This window comes from Amphibalanus amphitrite, unplaced genomic scaffold (genome assembly GCF_019059575.1).
Source record: "Amphibalanus amphitrite isolate SeventyFive unplaced genomic scaffold, NRLGWU_Aamphi_draft 001003F_arrow, whole genome shotgun sequence".
Taxonomy (NCBI): domain Eukaryota; kingdom Metazoa; phylum Arthropoda; class Thecostraca; order Balanomorpha; family Balanidae; genus Amphibalanus; species Amphibalanus amphitrite.
Window position 1 is genome coordinate 9743 of NW_024882497.1, and position 22566 is coordinate 32308.

The following is a 22566-nucleotide window of genomic DNA, read 5'->3' on the forward strand; positions in this document are numbered from 1 at the left end:
CCTTTAACATTAGCACGTGCATTTGGGAAATGGCTTCGGCCCGCCTCGGCTAATGTTGAAGGTATTTGGGAAACGATTCGGCCCTAGGGCTTTTTGATTTTCCCAGACAAAGTTTTACTGAATATTCTGAGCGGAAGAACCAAATCCAAAGAAGATATTTTCGGATTGTGTGTTCACTAACAGCAACAGCAGAAGTGAGCAAAATTAAGTGACGGCGTTTTCACTTACTTTTGCTGTCAACGTAATTCAACTAAACAAGGGTAGGTATCGTTCCAATGCCAATGTATTTATTGCTGCAGAACAAGGTCAGAGTACCTACTCATTATTACAACATAATGCACGCAAAAAACGAACACTTTAAATGCGCGAAGCATCTTAACGAGCCACAATGAAACATTTGGATATTGTTCCAGCTGGGATCTAAGACGCGTTTGATTCAGCGTTTCACCCAATTTTCAGTTTTCCTCACGCCTCACGGTTTCCTCACTCCTGCTGGACTCCATATCTTTATAGTTTATTCTAACTTCTGGCGCTTCACCATCTTCATCCTCAGCTTTTTCAATCCCTAAATAAGGGAAAAGTAAGGAATTTCATCTTTCATACTCAACGGCCAGCGCCGCCCAATAATGAAAAACACCAAAAATAATCGCGGTGACTATAAATATGAACATAGTATTAATAGAATATTAACACCATATTAAGAATATAATATATAATACCAAATGAATATGATATTAACTGTTGCGCCGGTACGGCATGTGGTAAATCTCTTCCCAACCTTGGGCTGTGAAAATGCAGTTTTATTCACCTCGGTTTTTGGCTACGGACCTCGTGCCTACCGGCACTCGGTCCTCCGCACAAAAACCTCGGTGAATAAAACGCATTTTCCCAGCCCCGGTCGGGAATATATATTACCACATGCCGAGATATCCCTTTAACATTAGCACGTGCATTTGGGAAATGGCTTCGGCCCGCCTCGGCTAATGTTGAAGGTATTTGGGAAACGATTCGGCCCTAGGGCTTTTTGATTTTCCCAGACAAAGTTTTACTGAATATTCTGAGCGGAAGAACCAATTCCAAAGAAGATATTTACGGATTGTGTGTTCACTAACAGCAGCAGCAAAAGTAAGTGACTGCGTGTTTACTTACTTTTGCTGTCAACGATACTTCAACTATAAACAAGGTTATCGTTCCAATTGCCAATTTATTTATTGCTGCAGAACATGGTCAGGATAGTCATTATCGCTACATAACGCACGCAAAAAACGAACAATTCAAATGCGAGAGGCATCTTAACGTGCCACAATGAAACATTTGATATTGTTCCAGCTGGGATCCAAGACGCGTTTGATTCAGCGTTTCACCCAATATTCAGTTTTCCTCACGGTTTCCTCACTCCTGCACTGGACTCCATATACTTCTTTGTTCTAACTTATTGATCCAGCTAGCATTCAAGACGCGTTTGATTCAGCGTTTCACTCAATTTTCAGTTTTCCTCACGGTTTCCTCACTCCTGCTGGACTTCACATACTTCTTTGTTCTAACTTCTGGCACTTCGCCATCTTCATCCTCAGCTTTTTCAAACCCAAAATAAGGGAAAAGTATAGAATATCATTTTTCATTCTTAACGCAGCCCCACAATAAAAAAATACAAATATAATAAAAACTGTTACGCCGGTACGGCATGTGGTAAATCTCTTCCCAACCTTGGGCTGTGAAAATGCAGTTTTATTCACCTCGGTTTTTGGCTACGGACCCCGTGCCTACCGGCACTCGGTCCTCCGCACAAAAACCTCGGTGAATAAAACGCATTTTCCCAGCCCCGGTCGGGAATATATATATACTGTGCTCATGTAACCCCGGTAAATGTCTCCCCCTATATCCTATCATCCTCCTGGCTCTGAAATGGTCCCAATGGACCGAAAGGGCCTAACCCAACAAAACAAAAAAGCCTCTATCCACCGTTCACCACGCGCTGGATTCATTCATGCCTCTGTGTTTCAGCATCCTACTCGTCGGGTGGCACCACTGTAGTCATAGGCGACTGTAGGGAAGCCGCGGTCAGAACGCCCCAAACGGCGAATTTTGAGGTTTTCTTTTAATTTCTCCGAAATTAGCCGGCATACGATCAAACCTTTTTCCATGCTCATGAAAGGAAGTTATACGAATAAATCGGTCACATCTTCAAGGCTACAAAGCTGAAGACGAAAAAGATATAGCCGGAAAGGCAAAACCTACGCTTAAAACCCTCGATACCTGTACAGTAGGTCTATTAAAAAAGTCCCCAGCACCAGTGGGCGCTGCCTTCGCTGAGCCGAACCCCCGTATGCCTGTCCCGTATCGCGCCGGTATCAGGTCAGTTAGGGTCAGCGGGACCGCTCGGTCCGGCCCGCGGGCGGCGGACGGGCGGCCGGTAACGCTTTCCGCCAGCCAGCTGTAGAATCCAACAAACGAGACGGCCACCGCTCAGCGCAGCGAAACCGGTGTTAAAGAATGGCAGTAGATGTTCATTGTTCATGGCCACAATGATTATGAGATAGTCATTGTTAGCCCGTGCCCTACAGGAATGCCTAGACTCTCACGCCCTGTTGGAGGGGAAATGGGGATTGAGCATCATTCTTACAACTCAGCTTTGGGCATTTAAGTGGTATTCGAAGTAGCGTCGAAAGTAGCAAAAAGAAGAAAAATACTTCAGCCAATTTTAGATCGGTTCAGAGCAAAAGGTCATGTCACCAGAGATCATCGATGGTAAAATTTTGCTTGGACAGGATGCGTTGTGCGCGCCGGTGCATTGGGTTTCCTATTTCCATTGAAACATCAACAGACTCGGAAGCTCGTAACGCTTGCGTGGAGCCGAATTCATATCAACCGCCGCTACAATGCATGGCAGCGCAGCGCAGCGTGCTGCAGCGCGGGGCCGTGAAACACCGCCCAGGGCTATCCATGTATCAGGGCAATCCAACCCACGTGATGGGCTCGGCCCCAGCGGAGCATGAGGCTCAGGACTCCCGCCCAGGCCCCCTGTCTCCCCCTAATTCCTGTCATCCTTCCCACTCTGAAATCGACCGAAAGAGCCTAACCTAACACAACAAGCAGCCCGGTTACCGCTATGTCTGAATAATATTGTCAGATTTAATTAAGGTCAACGGCTTAGCACGTAAATAACAGCAACTGCCACCATCGGTATTATGAGAAAACCAATTGCTTTTCCACAAACACTAAAAGTTTTAAGCTAAACCTGCATGAAATTAATTTTACCAGCCTCGTGTTCCTCCTATCAAAACGCTTCGAATGAATCAAAAGTTGATCTTAAAGCCTCACCGGCACAGGCCATTTTGCATCCTTCGACGGCACAAGGGGGGGGGGGGGTGGCACGACCCCCCCCCCCTCGCGCTTGGCCCCTGATTGAGCTAGAGCTTCACGGAAAAAACGAGCGTGCTGCCCGTCACGAGAGGAAGCCGATGATACCCAATTTTAAGGTCCTAGGTCATCGGGTGACCTTTCAGGTCAGGTCAATGACCCGAAAATCGGGAAAATGGGGACCTGTTAGAAAGTCGTAAAGTGTGGCTGCTATGCGGTTTTCCGGGGTGCTGATCACGAATATCGTGCTAGTTTTGATCAGAGATGATGTCTTAAAGCATTTAGACCAGGTCGGGTCAGGTCAGGTCAGGTCAACCGGTAGGGGTCACGACGGGCATTCGTAATACCTGTCATCCGCCTCTGACAGCTTCGTAACATGTTACGAAGTTACCAAAACTAACTTCGTAAATGTTCAAATGGTTGCTAAATTCGAATTCAGCTCCAAAAACTGGCATAGAAACATGTAAAACTCGAAAAAGTGAACCGAGGTCACCAAAGGTCAATGACCTGACCTGACCTTCAGGTGATCTTGACACCCACCCTAATGCATCGGAGCAACATCAAATCTGAACGCTTGAAACCACGAAAGCTTGCAAACGCGCGGCTAATGCGAGCCGACATACGCCGAATCGCGATTCCGGCCAAACATGGTCTCGGAAAAGAGGTCACAGCCCACAGGTCAAAGGTCATTTGGGTCAGGGTCATGAAATTTTCAGGGTAGGTGTAAGATTGATCAATGCGAGGGTACTGAAAGTTTCGTCGCGATCGGCCGCTTTTTACGCGAGTTATTCGCGAAAAACCTTGGAGGGGGGTTGCATCAACCCTCCCTCCCTCCCTGTGCCGGCGAGGGAGGTCATTTGAAGAATTTGGCCTATGTTCAAAGACATGCCTATGTTAAAAGACATGACCTGACCAGAAATGGTCATGATGGATAGCAGGATATTAGATCCGTATCGTGAAACTTTACTAACACTTTAGATGATTTCATAACTTAAGCATGTCTATCAAAAATATTTATTACATGGCTCATGTGTAAGCTGGGTGTGTGATCATGCTTACGAGTACCTATGTTGAACGCAACTGATAATGATCTGTTGGCCACAATTTCTATATTTAATTTATCCTCCCGGATTTCATATTTTTATTAATGGCACCTTGACGATGTCGAGAAAAAAACGCTTAGAAGATTTAAAAGCCTGAGATACATTCAGTATAAGGAAGGGTCAAGTGTGCTAGATTCCTTCCGTCCTCGCTATCCTCAGGAAAAACCAATCCGCATCGCCCCTAGTCTTCATGCTTCCCTCTCTGGACAGTGGAGGTCACCCCACCAGCCAACCTGTAGTTGATGTCGGTTCCATTCCAAGACACATAACCCTCTTCGGGTGACCGTTGGGGAGACGGCTGCACCGCCCGACAGGGCAATCGTCCCACGGGAACAGTCACGCTTCCGGAGTCCGCAGATCACTGTCGCTGGCTCGCACAACCAAATTACTACACCAGAGCATAGTTATGTCATAGCTCTGCAAGGACCTTCTCAGGCCGAAAAAGATGGCTCCCAACAAAACAAACAATTTTCTCATTCAGAATTGTATCTCATCAGGCACCACATGTTTTCAGAGTGTTTATTATGCGTTCCGTCCAAAAAAAGCGCAGTTCAACTTTCTCCCATTGACTTTAACGATCTCAAAATTGACCCGACCTTTCTGTCAGCAATGTCAAACTTGCAAAGTAAACGTTTCAAATACATATACTGTTGCCCATTGAAATCACTGAAGGTTCTAAAGCGATCGGTTAGTCGATGTATTTAGATATGATGAGCACAGGAACTTTCCTTGAGGTAAGGTCACTTGACGTGACCTGGTGTTATGACCTTGAATTGAAAGACTTGGGCGGGAAAAATGGATCATTTGAAATCTTAAAATATTAGATTTTAACAATAATTGCGAACACTATCCCGGCCAAATAGTGAGTGAGAAGGGAGCGATTCCCCATCCCCATGTTTAGCTCCTATAATTGAGCTAATTGCTAGAGCCTCGCGGAAAAAAACGAGCGCTTGCGTCGTTACGTGACGCAGCGACTGTCACCCCATTTTAAAATATCAGTGACCTCTTAGGGCAAGTCAAGGGCCCCAAGGCATTGGATCGGTTTTTGGTGAATAACTTAGCAAAAAAAGGTCGCATTATCGTCATTTCGACACAATCGTGTTTTCTGTTCAGTGTTCTCAGACGCGTCGATTTATATGCTTTTTTGCTTAGGTGAAGCAATTTAGGATGTTTAGGTCAATGTCATGTTAGGGCAACACAGGTCACGAAGCTGTTGAAAGGAGGACATGCTGCGTAACATTTGATTCGGTAAGTCTTGCAGAGTCCATTGATGGCTGTCCCGACTGGCTAGCTCATTTTGATCGGGAGTTATTGACGAAGCACTCCTATTGACGAGCACTCCGATACGCAAGGTGAACAATGCAAAAGTGAAGCATTAAACCTTGCCAAGAATGTATGAAGTCACGATTTCATGTGCATGAGGTATAGTTTTAGCTCATTTCCGACGCCAAATTAACAGTTTCCATACTTTCCCATTATGCTTATATCATGACACTAAGTGCATTATGGATTTGCATCATTTTATAACCGACAACCGTGCAGTTTACAGAGGTTAGACGTCATAGTTAAGTGACCTGACATGAAAACGTGGTTAAATGATCCGGCTTGAATCAAATGTAAGGCATATGAAATGTCAGCCTTCTATCATCAGTGTGCTTTGAGCTACCGCAAAAAAATGCATGGTGGCGGCATCCACCCCTTCTTCTCGGCTGGCGAGGGTTAAACCTCGCTTCGAATTATTGCAGATAATGATGCGACCGAAAACAAAGCATTTGTCCGTGTCTAGAACGGCCGCTGACTTGTTGGACAAGATCCCCAATCTTAATTTGCTAGATGGAAATAAAATACTCGGCATATGATACATATATACCCCTCGATTTGCCCTCGCGCAAAGTCAATTCTAATCATCACTGTCGCTTTTTTATCTGAGATGATGTCGCCACTAAACGGGTTGTTTTGTTTGCTTGCTTGCGTTGAATGGTCATTACGGATTATTGAAGGATTACGATATAATAGGAATGGGGCAAGGGAGGATATGCACTGCAGTGCAGGTGTTTAATTTAGATCACAAAGGCATCGTTTCCGGCATCGTTTCCGGCATCGTGCTGAGTCACTATCTTCCCCTCCTCTGCACTGCGGCATCTCTGCGCCCCACACACGGCGTCCTCACTCCACGGCCGGCCGCCGCCAACTGACCCACTCGCCGGGCGCCGCGACCTGACCCGTGTCACTGCCGCGGCCTGCGCAATAGAGTCGGGGCTGGAATCCGGGGGTTCGGCCGGCCGGCCGCCTCTGGAGCCGGGGACTTTTTTAGTAGACCTACTGTACCTACATAGCTCAGGAGTCACGCACCCCACCGCTGTTACCAAATCATTGCTTGATGCGTGCTATTTTTCATACACCATAGCTCAGCAGAGCGCAACATAAAGGTGAAAATTGATATGTGAGTTCTGCTGTACAATCAGTTCAATAACCCTTCCGCGAAACTTTCAATGCGATTAACCCGCGCCCCAGTGGCGGTCTCCGCCAACTTCGCCCTAGTGAGGGGGGGCATATGTTACCACCCACCTCTAACTCAAAAACTAAGAGGGCTAGAAAGACGCGGTGAAAAGCAGTCGATAGCTCTTGATGCGTACGTTTGAAAGTATTTCGGTCATTTTTCATCTTAGAGCAATATTGGGGTAACCAGAGGTCATCAAAGGTCAAAATTTGCCAATTGTCATTATATTTTTCAGAAAACATGCCATTATCTCAGGAACTATGATAGCTAGAAAAACGCTGGGAAAAGTAATCGATAGCTTTTAAACGCTTCTTTTGATAAGGTCATTATCAAAAATGACCTCAGGTCAACGGTTTAGCCTCCAGAGGGCAAAAACTCCAAAAATAGCTGTTTTTAAGAAAAGTGTTTTTCGACAATAACTTTTGACTAAAAAAAGCTAGGTCATTTCTAATGCCAGAATCGTGTTCCTCTCGCCGAGACGCGTCGAATGAACTATACGTTGACCTTGAAAGGTCAACTTCAAAATTTGACCTCAGGTCAAGGTCATGACCTGACCGAAAGAGGTCATGTTGCATATCAGTCGATGCGTCTCGGCAAGACAAACACAATGAGGCCAACCCCAGCGTTCTATCTCTTTCCAATCGAGAGTTATTGGCAAAAAACTGTTTGTAGCCTCAAATGACCTCGGATGACCTTTCAAGAGGCTATCAGCAAAAAAGACACCTTGGTCGTCACGGATGGTCCAAATCATTGTTATCCTGAAATATTTGGACTGTTCCTATGCGTACACGCGGATCTAGAGGCATTTTCGTTTTTCTCCATTGACTTATAATGGAAAGGTCACGCCACTGACCTGACCTTAGGTCACGCATATAAAAAATCCGAGATATACAAATTGTAGGCACCCATAACATCATGTAATCCACCAAGTTTGAAACCTCTCTGACAAACACTGCAGGCTGGATATGATTGCAAACTTTTTTTAGGCTTGGTCAGTTAACTTGACCTTGTGACCTGACCTGACATGACCTGGGGTCAAAAATTTCACACATTGTCCAAAATTGATGTACCAAAAGCTACCCCAAGCGGCGCGGCGCTACGCGCCGCGGCTTTTTATTTATACGAAAAAAACGCGACAGGGTGGTAACATATGCCCCCCCCCCCACTGGGGCGAAGGTTAAGATCACAGAATTCGACGAGTTCAGCAACAAGAGCCGCCAGCTGCTGGCTCAATCTATCGTTACGTCACACTCACCGACCGTCGACAATCGTCACCGAGACAGACTCAGCTGTTTGTCACCGAGACAGACTCAGCTGTTTGTCGCCGGGACAGACTCAGACGTGCTCTTGTAAACAGTAAATGTCTCAGATGTCCACAGCTGTCCCATTATTTTTCAGTCAAAAAGTCAAAACAATGATTGCTTTATTACTCAATTGCAGCCGAAATTAAATATAGGTAATTCTTTCATATCAAACGTGCACTCAGGCGAACAGGGGCCAAATAAAGTTACATGAATAGAATCTGGCAAGAGCTAATGCTCAACGAAAAAGAAAAGAAAAGAAAAAGAGTAGGTAAACAGTGCCAGTGTCATAGACATTTCAGACAAGGACACACAATGGCAAAAGGTTGCCAAAAAAACTAACATTGCTGATATTCAAATATCGCAATAAAAGGCACGTTCAGTCCAAACCTGAAACCACTATCACCAACTTGTTTCGGTCCATTCCATGTTGTTCATGATAATTGATAATCCTTACCTTTACTTCATGCTGCGTGGTGATTAGTGTACCTAATAGCCAAAACCTTGAATAAATGAGCAAGTAAATGCATAATCACGAGCTGATTTTCTTATTCGCTCAGCATCATAATCCGTTTGTAATAAGCATTTCCTCTGCTCACATACTCCTGGTCAGTGGTGACAGCAGGATGGCCGCCATCCTGCTGTGGCCTACGAAACGATGGTGGCCGGGCAGCAGGATGCCCGCCATCTTGCTGTGACCTACAAAACGGTGGTGGCCAATGGCCATAGATATAAAAGACTGGTGGTGGCCGGCCCGGTGACCGGGCAGCAGGACGGCCGCCATCTTGGAGTGACCTAGGACACGGTGGTGGTGGTAACCGGACCGGTGACCGGGCAGCAGGACGGCCGCCATCTTGGAGTGACCTAGGACACTGTGGTGGTGGTAGCCGGACCGGTGACCGGGCAGCAGCGCAGCTCCCACTGCTTGCTCTCGGCGTTCACCGTGACGTCACTAAGCCGGAGACCGGTCACCACGAACGGTCCGCTATCTTGCACGCAGGCGTTCCTGAGAAAACGCGGTATCCAGTTTCAGAATACATATAGGCTGACTTAAAGGTGCACTTACATTTTTGAGTTAGTTATACCTGTTCTATCATTACGACGCAAGAAATATGTGACAAACTCACCATTATTGCACTTCTATATCTTCGTAACTGATAAAGCTCAGTAGCTTTTCATTACCTACCTACATACATGCCACAGGGATTTAGTGCAAGCATACCACCTCCAAGCTAACTCTCACAAAAACATCACTACAATTTGCAGCTGTCGATAGTCGCGTTCGGGACTTGTTCACTTCTGTTCACCAGTAGGTGACAGCATCTGGCAGTTCTAGTTTCGCCGCTCACCAGTAGGTGTCAGCAGCTGGCAGTTCTAGTTTCGCCACTCACCAGTAAGTGGCAGCAGCTGGCAGTTCTAGTTCCGCCACTCCCCAGTAGGTGGCAGCAGCTGGCAGTTCTAGTTCCGCCACTCACCAGTAGATGGCCACGCTGGATCCTGCGTGTCTGCCGGTCATCACGCAGGCCGGGTCGTCTACGTTGACCGTGCCGGAGACCAGCCGGGAGCACTTGGCCTTCTCCGGTGACAGGAAGTGTTTGTCCAGAGACCAGACGCCCGTAACGACGTGGTTAGCCGGGCACCGGTACTCGCCCTGCCGGCAGGGCAGGGGAGGGGTCAGTCGCCCTGCGGTGGTGGAGTTCAGTCAGGGGGTCAGTCGCCCTGCGGTGGGGGAGTTCAGTCAGGCGGTCAGTCGCCCTGCGGTGGTGGAGTTCAGTCAGGGGATCAGTCGCCCTGCGGTGGTGGAGTTCAGTCAGGGGGTCAGTCGCCCTGCGGTGGTGGAGTTCAGTCAGGGGATCAGTCGCCCTGCGGTGGTGGAGTTCAGTCAGGGGGTCAGTCGCCCTGCGGTGGTGGAGTTCAGTCAGGGGGTCAGTCGCCCTGCGGTGGTGGAGTTCAGTCAGGGGATCAGTCACCCTGCGGTGGTGGAGTTCAGTCAGGGGATCAGTCGCCCTGCGGTGGTGGAGTTCAGTCAGGGGATCAGTCGCCCTGCGGTGGTGGAGTTCAGTCAGGGGGTCAGTCGCCCTGCGGTGGTGGAGTTCAGTCAGGGGATCAGTCACCCTGCGGTGGGGGAGTTCAGTCAGAGGGTCAGTCGCCCTGCGGGGGGCGGGAGTTCAGTCAGGGGGTCAGTCGCCCTGCGGTGGGGGAGTTCAGTCAGGGGGTCAGTCGCCCTGCGCTGGGGGAGTTCAGTCAGGGGGTCAGTCGCCCTGCCGGCAGGGCAGGGGAGGGGTCAGTCGCCCTGCCGGCAGGGCAGCGGAGGGGTCAGTCGCCCTGCGGTGGGGGAGTTCAGTCAGGGGGTCAGTCGCCCTGCGGTGGGGAAGTTCAATCAGGAGGTCAGCGGTAGTCGCCCTCGCACTGGCGGCGATGCACAGGCCGGTGACCCACCCTATGCCCTGCCCCAGCGGTGTGGCCCTTATGCAAGATGGCGCCGATGTCCATCCCTGTCCCAGAGCGGCTCTTACGTTGGCGGCAATATCCAGGGCCGTGCCCCATCCACCCGTCCCCCAGCAGCGGCGCAGTTCTCACATTGACGGCGATGTCCAGGACGGCACCGACCGCCGGGTCCACCTGCAGGTAGATGTCCAAAAACCTTGTGCACTGGATCAGGTCCATGTCGCGGGGTATGTTGTTGTCGTATTTGTCCTCTCGGGCCACACCCAGTATACCTGCCAGCGAGAAGTGACGTCAGAGAGACACCCTCACCAAGAGCGCTTGTGGGGGTGGGGAAGACACCACCATGGTCAGGGAGATTGGGAAAAATAAGACGACAGCGATATCTTCAGGTCTGAAGACCGGAGTAGCCGCACACAAAATGATTGGAATTGACACAAGGATTGTGTGCGTGGTTACATTTATAAATGTCCAGCATCAATTAAACCAGCGTATTTCACCGTTCTGCCCCACGGTACCTCCCCGTTCTCCCCTCTGTACCTCCCCTTCTCAGTGGGAACGTCTCTGTAGCCCCGTTCTCATCCTTTATATCTCAACGTTCTCATCCCCTATATCTCCAATTCCATATCCCGCTCTCCCCTTTACATCTCCCCGCTCTCCCCTTTACATCTCCCCGCTCTTCTCCGCCCACATCTAACCTGTGAGCACGGTCGACCCTCACCTGTGAGCACGGTCGACCCTCACCTGTGAGCACGGTCGAGGTGCCGTCGTAGGTGGAGCAGTCGTATCTCCATCGGTCTCCGGTAGTCGCGGGGCCGGCGTCGTACGCGTCGGTGATCTCCGGCGGCGGCGAGAGAAAGTCCGGCGAGCTGAAGAAGAAGTGGCCGGCGCTGCGCCACCCCTCGATACGTCGGGGACCTGACCGCCGGGAAGGGGAGGGGTTTATCACAGGAGGTCAGACAAACAGGGGTTATCGAGAGGTAGGGCAGGAAACCTACCCCTCGATACGGCGGGGACCTGAGCGCGGGGAGAGAGACTGTCAGTGTCTCTCACTATTCCAGCCGTGGGTTCGGCTTCGCCCGGCTCGTACCACACGCCGTTCCAAACGCCTCGGACGCGGCTATCCAACTGTATTCCGGCGCGCGCCGGACGGCGGCGACCGGCCGACCGGCCAGTCAGACACGCAGAGGCGCGCCCAGCACCACAGAAGGGCAGAGGCGCACCCAGCGCCACACAACGGGGGGGACACAACACTGAGCAGGAATAGCCATTCCTGACAGAGACATCACAGGGGGCAGACACATAGAGAGGAACTAGGAAACCCCAGCCCATCGATACGGCGGGGACCCGACCGCGGAGAGGGAGACATCACAGGGGGCAGACACATAGAGAGGAACTAGGAAACCCCAGCCATCGATACGGCGGGGACCTGACCGCGGAGAGGGAGACATCACAGGGGGCAGACACATAGAGAGGAACTAGGAAACCCCAGCCATCGATACGGCGGGGACCTGACCGCGGGGAGGGGTGCATCACTACAGCGGGGCCAGACACGAAGAGCCAGCCCTCCATACGGGAAACCCCTGACCGCTGGAGGGGGACCTCAGACACACAGAGAAAGGACAAGAAGCATCCGCAGCCGTACAGGACGCGCCACGAGCCAACTGCACTAGCGGGGAGTGAAGGGAGCAGTGATGTCATACCCTCGGGAGCCAGTGACGCCTAGTACCGCAGCGTGTAATGTCAGTCAGGTGACTCACATACACACACCGACAGCTGGGGTCCTGCGCCCATAATAAAGAACTCTCACCTAAGACGAGACTGGCTACCTCCCGTTGTGCTCATTCATACGTTCACATCCTGACAATGTGTTCTAAAATGCCCACATCTCGAGTCCCGCGTCCGTACTTTAGACCTCTCGACTAGGGCGCTCCCGCGTCAGACGTCTCGAGTCGGGCGCTCTGACGACTGGCGACTCCGGGGCTCCCGACTCCGGGGCTCGCGACTCCGGGTCTCGCGACTCCGGGTCTCCCGACTCCGGGTCTCGATCTATGACCGTGGGTCTCGCGAGTCCGCGACTCACCCACGTCCGATGAGTCTGAGGAGAGGACGGTGGGGAACTTGCAGCGTCCCCGGGCCAGGTCGCACGAGCCGGCCAGCGTGTTCCTCCACATCTCCGGGGCAGTGTCGGGCACCGCAAACTGCGCCATGAAGCTGCACGCCTCGACATCGACGTCGGTGTTGGCGGCGTCGCAGGGCCACTCGGCCTGCCGGACACAGACAGAGACTGAGGTTAGCAGGGTATCCGATAGACGGCAGTGTTGGCGGTGTCACAGGGCCACTCGGCCTGCCGGACACATACAGAGATTGAGGTTAGCAGGGTACCCGATAGATGGCAGTGATGGCGGCGTCACAGGGCTACTCGGCCTGCCGGACACAGACAGAGACTGAGGTTAGCAGGGTACCCGATAGATGGCAGTGATGGCGTGGCGTCACAGGGCCACTCGGCCTGCCGCACACAGACAGAGATTGAGGTTAGTAGGGTATCCGATAGATGGCAGTGATGGCGGCATCACAGGGCCACTCAGCCTGCCGCACACAGATTGAGGTTAGCAGGGTACCCGATAGATGGCAGTGATGGTGGCGTCACAGGGCCACTCTGCCCTGTGATAGATGGCAGTCACACGGTCACTCCGCCTGCCGAACACAGACAGAGACTGTGGTAATCAAGGTACCCGATAGATGGCCGTGTTGGCGGTGTCGCAGGCCTGCCGGACACAGACAGGGACTGTTGATAGCAGAGCAGGATACCTGATAGATGGCGGCGTCGCACGGACACGGTCTGTCGGATAGAAACTGTGGTTAGCAGGGGACCCAATAGATGGCAGTGATCGCTGTCGGAGGAGAGCACAGAGGACTGAAGAGAGGACGGAGAGGATCGCTGTTGAAGGAGAGGACGGTATACATCGTGTACCACCGGATTCTGGAGCTGGAACTAATGATCTAAGCGGCACGCCTCTCTATCTTCTTCTCCCAAAGTCTCCCAAAAAGACCTGTGGAACTTTATCAACTTTTTCGAGAAGAATAAGTGACATTTATGAACCAGGAAGCTACGAAGGGGTCACACCGGCTCGGTTACGTGTGAAGATCATGGAATTGATCGTTTAAGACCAGCTAACATCACCCCCCCCCCCAGTAAACATGCCGACGTCGGCCCGAAGTCGGTTCAACCTCGGCCCGACATCGGCTGGACGTCGGGTACGCCCGCATGTACCGACGTCCAGCCGAAGTCCAGCCGACGTCGAGCCGACGTCGGGCCGAGGTCGTCTGCCGAGGTTGACGAGATCGTTTGTCGTTGGACCGACGGGACCGACGTCGGCATGTTTACTGGGACAACGCGCCAAAAGCATCAGCCGGCGATGGGATTCGAACCCCGAGTCATTTGAACGCACGGTTTGTGCGCTTAACCACTACACCACGCAGCCAGATAACGAATTTAGTTTGTTTTGTTGGTTTATGCCCTTTCGGTCTGACAAGACCATTTCAGAGCCGGAAGGATGATAGGATGGAGGCATTGGTCTTCTTGGCGAGCACCCTGGGTCCAGTTCATATAGAGTCCCATTGCTGTTACGTGACACTTATTGGAAAGGGCGACCCCACAAATGGATTCATATAACCACCCTTAACACACCTACACCAACGTTTCCCAAAGTGTCCCTTTGATAAGTAGCACTTTGGCAAAGTGACACTTGCCGACTGGCCTTTCTATATGAACTGGGCCCGGCCCTGGTGAGTTGCCGGGGCTGAGCCTGACCAAAGGATAGGCCAAGCAGCCCCCAAGCACTCACCGTACCCGGCTACGGGCGAGCTCGGCTTACGGACAATCCCAAATGGGATAAAGTTTCCCGTCCAGTCCGGATCAGGGGGTTGCGGCGTGGGGGAAGATTTGAGTTTCCTGAGGATATTTTGAATACAGAAGCTCTTTATGAAACATGAAACATGCTTTTTATATTATTTTAACGGTCAAAACAGCGGCCGATGTCGGTCCGACGTCGCCCCGACGTCGGCCCGACGTCGGCTGCACCTCAGCAATTGATCTCGGTCCGACGTCGGCTGGACCTCGGCTGGACGTCGGTACATGCGGGCATACCCGACATCCAGTCGATGTCGTGCCGAGGTTGGACCGAAGTCGGGCCGACATCATGCCAATGCCGAGATGCCGACGTCACCCCGACGTCGGCCGACGTCGGGCCGACGTCGGCATGTTTACTGGGCCTGAAGGAGGGAAACTGGATTTACGACACACCAGGTGAATTTCTGACAGATTTCATCCCCAGTCAGCAATTTTCTCTTATCTCAAGCGGGATATTCAATTTTGTCCCAGGTGGCTGCGCAAGAAAACTCAGTACTTCGATAGGCGTTATCACAAGTGTATTTGCGGCCATTGAGGCGACGTAAGAAAAGAAGAAAACATCTGGCCCCAAGAACTTTGAATTATCAGTTAGTGTGCAAATTTTCCTTGATGTGTAGAGATTGTACGAATAATTATTAGAGAAAATTGCATTTAAAATTTTCATATTATGTTTTTTCCATCGTTTGAGCAATATATTCTTTTACTAAGCTAGAAACACTTATTATAAATAGTTCCAGCATCATCGTCAAGAACAATAAGGAAGGCTTGAAGTGAATACAATAATCTAAACGGTTTTGTTAGATGTGAAGATCACTTCTAAAATTGCCTGTAGAAATATTGAAGGCAAAAGTTCACCTTTTTCACAAGACGGATGTCTATAAACCTATTCAACGTTTGACAACTCAGCCGGTATTTCGTCGCCTACAGCCCAGCTTTCCCTAGTGACCGCTAGAGGCGCTGCTATCGATGTCCACCCGCACCGCCTAACGTTGTTTGGGCATTGAGTCTCGAGATTCATCATGCTTAGAAACTCCCGATCGTTTATAGATATCCTATCGAACGGCACGGACATTCCGCGAGATCCCTAAGCCTGTTAGTTGCCACCGCAGCACCATGAAAACACGAGCCCTGACAGAATATTTCCGAGCGGTCGTTACTGCTATATCCCTCGCCCGCACATGGGGGGGGGGGGGGGGGTTGCCACCCCCAGGTAGTCTTTCTGCTCTGCACTCAACATTTTTTTAGAGCTATAGGGCTGATTTTTCGTATAGCTGCTCCTCTATCCTTTCTTGATGTCCACTGAAAATTTGAAGTTTCTGTGATTTTTGGTTTCGGAGATATGACCTTGTTTTTCAGGTCATGTCATGACCCAAATGGCCAATTCTCAACATCTTGCGTTTGCCATGGGCCTTGTGAGCTTTTGACACCCTGATTTCGGCATTTTTTGCCAGTCTTACCTCCCACCTATCATGGAGCATGTTGTTCGACGATGTACAGGGGTCAAGGTCAGGGTCAAGGTCAACCTAGGTCATCTAAGATAATTGCGTTTTAGGCAAGCTGAATTTACTTTTTGTGAAGTTTTTGACTGCATTTTTGGTAAAAGCTTCTCAGATCATGATTTCATGTAATATGGACCCAAAAACAATCGGTGCACACATCAGTATACACACAGACACACACAGACATACAAACACATATAATTGACCTTGACCTAACTTGACCTGAAATGACCTCAGCAGCAAAATTCTGGTCGGGTAGTGTGACAAAGAGGTTCTAGCTGGCTTGGCACTAGAAAACAGCATCGTCATCGGTATTGATAAGCAGCGCACTTGATATCCAACGGTGACCCAAAACAGCAACATTTTTTAGTTTGACCTGACCTGGAAGGTCAATGACTGACCTGAGAAGGTAAAACTGGGTATCATTGGATTCGTTTCTTCCCAAAGAATCTTTTTGGTCTTTACCGCTAAGCTCTATCTCCAACAGGAAAGAAATGGCGCGGGGGGTGGCAACCCCCCCCCCCATGTGCGTTCTAGGATGGGAAAATGGCATGTGCGGGCGAGGGAGGAACATCCCGTGCCGTCCCGGGCCCCAAATGACGTCATAGCGCAGTGAAAGGCAGCACCCAACAAACAGGGAAAGCTCCGAAATCCCGAATGTTTCCCTAGTAAATAAAGATAGGGAAGTCTGGGAAAAGCCAGCGTATCATCAGCCTCCATTGAAACCAATGGGAAGCTATTTAGGGAGCATCGGGAAGCTGTTAAGGGAAGTTATCCCTCGCCGGACCTATTGGTTTTCTACATACGCGCCGGCCGAGGGGCGTCGCCGTTTCGCCCCTGGTGGAGCTAGCGCGTCGCAGAAAAAACGAGCGTGTGTGCCGTTACGAGACGCAGAGATTGGTACCCGATTTTTAGGTCCTAGGTCAACCGGTGACCTCTGAGGTCAGGTCAAGTGCCCCAGGGTACGGTTCAGTTTTTGGTGAATAACTTCGCAAAAAACGGCCGCAGAGCCGCGATTTTGGCAGCATCATGTTTGCCTCGCTCAGGCGCGTCGAATGGTATACTTTTTGTTCGGGTCAGGTCAACTTGGGGTGTTGACCTCAGGTCAAGGTCAGGTCAGCACCCCCGGCCCCAGGTCACGAAGTTAGTTGAAAGATGTCATGTCGCATATCATTCGATTCGGCAGGTCTTCCTGAGTCCATTGGTGGCTTTCCCGACTCGCTAGCTCAATTTGATCAAGAGTTTTTGACGAAAAAATAATATGACCTTGATGACGTCATAAATGACGTCACGCAAGGTCAACATTGCAAAAGTGACGCATCTAACTTTGCAAGGAGTGCATCAAATCACGATTCTGTGTGCTTGAGATAGTTGGAGATCGTTCCCGGCGCCAGAATAACAGTTTTCATTTTTCCCAATTGACTTATAATGGTGAGGTCACGAAAATGACCTGACCTCATATGACCTTTAGGAAAAATCCGAGATAAACAAGTTGTGAGACTCACAATGGATACTAGATCCTGCAAGTTTCATTCCCCTGTGACATCTCCTCTGGCAGTGAGGGCGTTGCGAAGTTGCGACATCTGAAGACCGTGCAGTGGTTTTCTTATGACGTCATAGGTCAGTGACCTGACCTAAAAATGCGGTTGGTGTCAAAAGATGCGGTTGGTGTCGGCTTGAATCAAAGGTCAGGTATGCCAAGTTTTAGCTTTCTATCGCCAGCTTGTTCGGAGCTATCGCGAAAAAAAAAACCAATGGGGGGGGGGAGGCACCCGGCCCCCCCTCGGCCGGCGAGGGCTAAGGTCTTCCCAATGTTTCCAACCATGTACCTACGGGACGTGCTGAAAAATCTAAATAGTTCCCCAATGTCCCCGATCCATCTCCAACCGAAATGATGGATAGTGATGTGATGTGACAAACCTAGTGATGTTATTAACAGAAAATCTGAATACCGATACCAAACCAAAAAACAGCATAAACCGTAAGGAAATGCCGATACCGAACCAACTTCATAACATGAGGGAAATGCCGACTTTTAACCCGCGCCCCGTAGGGCTACCGGCGGACCCTACCACCCGTAGGGGGGGGGCCGTTTCGGCCCCCCCCCCTAAGATCTCGGAAAGTTACCGGCCGATTTTCAAAATTCAAACGGCGTTCGATAGCCCCACCCGGGAACTACCTTGTGACAAAATTTCATTGACCTAGGTCAAACCGATGACGTCACAGGTCAGGTCAAAGGTCAGATTTTCACCGTTCACAGGCAATTCAAGAAATGTGCTGTGAAAGCGAGTAAATTGGTAATTTATTGAAAACCATCGATGGTACATTGTTCGCCAAACACATACCTTGCTATCTGAGGTCACTGATACCAGGTCAGGTCACAGCGAGGTCAGGTCACCGGGGGTCACAATATGAATGTGTCGTGTGATACATGTTTATGGTCCATTTTACATGACAAATGCGATTATGTGGGTTAGGCAGCCTTTGGGGCCAGCCTAGGTCACGTTTTTGTGAAGATCAGGTCAAGGTCAGGTCAAATTAGGTCAAATTTCAAAGTTGATATTTTTGCATAAAATGGGTATCGATCCGATGCAGCTCGTCACGGGGAGTCTAATGGTGGTCTTCGTTTTGCTCTACGAATTCTAGAATTGCCAAAAATTGAGTTTGAAAATTTGACGTCATCATTTTTGAACAGTTTTTTTTTTCGCTATAACTTGGCCAAAAAACGAGGTATCGATCTGAAATTTGGTATGTAGATAGAAGACGGTAGGCACTATCACAAATATTCCGTTTTTTTTTCGAAATTCAAAAAACTTTTTGGATTTTTTGGCGAATATATAAAAAAATGCTTTTTTGATTTTTGGGGGTCAAAACTCATAAATTTCAAAAATTTGAGATAACAGTTTTGTAGCCCTGTCAATTTTACACCTTTTATTTCTTGATCATTTTTCTGTATCTTCAAAGCTGTAGTCCTGACAGGTCTTCTCGCGAAGGTCTTTTTTCGGTCGAAAATGACAGAACATGACGTCACTCTGACGTCATTTGTGGCCAACCTATCACAGCCTCTGGAAAAAAAATTTTTGGTCACAATGTGTAAAATTGATGCCCGGAGAAGTCCTGAAAGTTTGGTGGCGATATCTCCAGCCTTTTAGGAGATATCGACCGAAAAGGACAGGGGGGGCCGTTTCGGCCCCCCCCCTACGGGGCGCGGGTTAACCAATTTCTCAGCCTCTTATACATAAGTGAGGGTTCATAATACCAACAAAATACCAAGTACATACATTAGGATTAACCCGGCAGGCGGTGGGCCTACCAGCCACCTTCCGCGCGGTGGCACAGTGATGCAAATGGGGTTCACGAGTGGCCATAAATACCCAAAAGTCAAGTTTACCAAATCGAGTTAATTGCGATATGGCCGAGTAGACAAATGTTTGGGGCATCTGAAATCACATGGTTTTCATGTTTTTGTCAAAACCGGCCTCGTGTATCATCGTCAGAAGTCGTGACATTTTCTTGGTCGTAAAATGACGGTCAGACACTCGCAAGTTCAAACGCCGCTGGTTTGCGTTCATTTCGTACAAATTGAAAAAAATATGCATGAGAATGATCCCCAAAGCCTTCTGCTTCTAATGCCGGGTCACAAAAAGCCGTATCTCATTCGCTTTGGCGGTAATCTGACTATTTATCATCGTGAGCAATCGCAGTTTTTTACTAAGAAAAAAATGCTTTCGTTTCACCTACAGCACTTAACACAGTGCGTGCCCGTTAGTCCTCCATACCATAGCCTTCCCTAATCATTTCTGAGTCGCATCGTGAAAGAATTAAGGCGCTATCACAGGGCTGACCGGCGCTACAGAGGTTTTTGTCCGGGCGGTCGGGTGCCGCAGTGGGCGCGCAGTGGGCGGGTGAGTGCCGCCGCGCGGCGTCCGGGCGGCGCGGCGGCGCGGCCGCCCGGGCCGCCCGCTGCGCCGCGGCACCCGACCGTGCCGGACGAAACTTCTGTAGCGCCGGTCAGCCCTGGCTAGCGCCTTAATTCTTTCACGATGCGACTCAAAAATGATTAGGGAATGCTATGATATGGTGCACTAACGGGCACACACTGTGTTAAGTGCTGTAGGTGAATTGAAAGCAATTATTTTTGGTAAAAAACTGCGGTTGCAACATGATAACAAATAGTTAGCTCACCGCCAAACCAAAATAGATACGGCTTTTCATGACGTGGCATTAGAAGCAGCAGGTTTCGGGGATCATTTTCATGTATAATTTTTGCAGCTTGTATGACATGAACGCACGCTAGCGGCGTTTGAAGTTGCGAGTATCTGACAGTCATTTTACGACATCGAAAATGTCTCGACTTCTGACAATCCTACACGAGGCCGGTTTTGACAAAAACATTAAAATCATACTTTTTCAGACACTCCAAACATTTGCCTGACTGACCATATTACGATTTATTCGATTAAGTAAACTTGAATTTTGGGCCTTTTTCGTATTTATGGCCACTCGTGAAACCCATTTGCATCACTGTGGGTGGGGGGGGGGGCACTTTTTTGCCCCCCCCCCGTATCTCCGAAACTACTGGGCGGATCCGGAAAATTCAAACGGCGTTCGATAGCCCTGTCAAATTTGTCGAGGGAAACCAAATATCATTGAACTCGGGTCACCGATGACGTCACAGGTCAGGTCAAAGATAAAATGTTTCACCGTTCACGGGGCTACTAGGGAAAGCGCTATAACACCGAGTAAAACGCATTTTGTCGAAAATCAGCGATAAGGCGTCAGCTGTCTAGTACATATGTTGCTATTAGAGGTCACTGGTCATACCAGGTCAGGTCACAGGTCAGGTCACCAAAGGTCACCAAGGGTCAACACATGAGCCCAACTTTACTAAGGTTATGCGATGCATGTTTTATGGCCAGTTTTTCATTTCCAACTAAATGGTGTTGGTTATAAGACCATCAGGTACGGTTTAGGTCACTTTCTGGTGGAGGTCAGGTCAAGGTCAGGTCAAAAGAGGTCAAATTTCAAAGTTGATATTTTTGCATAAAATGGGTATTGATTCGATGCAGCTCGTCACGGGGAGTCTAATGGTGGTCTTTGTTTTGCGCTACGAGGTCTAGAATTGCTAAAAATTGAGTTTGAAAATTTGACGTCATCAATTTTGAACAGTTTTTTCGCTATAACTTGGCCAAAAAAGAGGTATCGATCTCAAATTTGGTATGAGATAGAAGGCGGTAGGGGCTATCACATACAGTCGTCCTCAAAATTATTCATACCCTTGTTAATTTACGACATATTTTGCTTTTTTGATGAAAAGAAAACATTTTGTCGAGCTTATTTATGATTTATATATGACCAACAGGGGAATGAATAACAGCAACATACAACTGATAAAATATTCAGTTTCAGGTCTGTTTTATTCATGAATCTTTGAAAACACTCATGTTCAAAAATATTCATACCCTTGGTTTTCAGAGTTCAGTGTCTTTCTTCAGTAGTCGATAGCATATCCTTTGTTCCTTATTACTGCTTCTAGTCGGTTCCTGTAGGTGCTCACAAGCTTGCCACACGTTTCCTGTGGGATTTTGGCCCATTCTTCCCTGGCGAAAGCCTCCAGCTGGGTCAGGCTAGTCGGTTTCCTGGCCGTCACTCGGGTCTTCAAGTCCCGCCATAGATTCTCTATGGGATTCAGATCAGGACTCTGACTAGACCACTCGAGGACGCTGATATCATTGTCCTCGAACCATTCCTTGACTACTTTAGCCGTGTGTTTGGGATCATTGTCTTGCTGGAACTTCCAGTTGTTGCCAAGTTCCAGCTTCTCTGCAGATTCCTTCAGGTTTTCGTCCAGAATTTGGATATAGTCCTCCTTTCTCATGGTGCCCTGGATCCTGACGAGGTTTCCTGTGCCGCGGGAAGAGAAGCATCCCCACAACATGATGTTTCTGCCACCGTGCTTGACGGTTGGCACCGTGTTCTTGGGATTGTAGGCCTCTCCTTTACTCCTCCAAACATATGCAGCATCCATGTGTCCAAACAACTCCAACTTCGTCTCATCAGACCACAGGATGTTTGCCCAGAAGTTGGAATCTTGCTGCATATTGCCTCTAGCAAAGGCCAGGTGAGCCTTGCTAGAGGCAATATGCAGCAAGATTCCAACTTTTGGGCAAACATCCTGTGGTCTGATGAGACGAAGTTGGAGTTGTTTGGACACATGGATGCTGCATATGTTTGGAGGAGTAAAGGAGAGGCCTACAATCCCAAGAACACGGTGCCAACCGTCAAGCACGGTGGCAGAAACATCATGTTGTGGGGATGCTTCTCTTCCCGCGGCACAGGAAACCTCGTCAGGATCCAGGGCACCATGAGAAAGGAGGACTATATCCAAATTCTGGACGAAAACCTGAAGGAATCTGCAGAGAAGCTGGAACTTGGCAACAACTGG

At 49.3% G+C, this 22566-nt stretch overlaps 1 protein-coding gene across 2 annotated transcripts in view; it reads right to left on the reverse strand.

The window, feature by feature from the left end:
* Window positions 1–8369: 8369 nt before the first annotated feature.
* The window catches only part of LOC122369067, a 38283-nt gene continuing 24086 nt past the window's right edge, over window positions 8370–22566 (reverse strand). For both annotated transcript variants that reach the window (XM_043343450.1, XM_043343451.1), the window contains exons 6-10: window positions 12793–12976; window positions 11454–11627; window positions 10845–10984; window positions 9740–9915; window positions 8370–9270 (exon numbers count right to left, since the gene is read on the reverse strand). In XM_043343450.1, coding sequence (XP_043199385.1) covers window positions 9129–9270; window positions 9740–9915; window positions 10845–10984; window positions 11454–11627; window positions 12793–12976 — 816 coding nt within the window. In that variant the 3' untranslated portion in view covers window positions 8370–9128. The remainder of the gene's footprint in view (window positions 9271–9739; window positions 9916–10844; window positions 10985–11453; window positions 11628–12792; window positions 12977–22566) is intronic.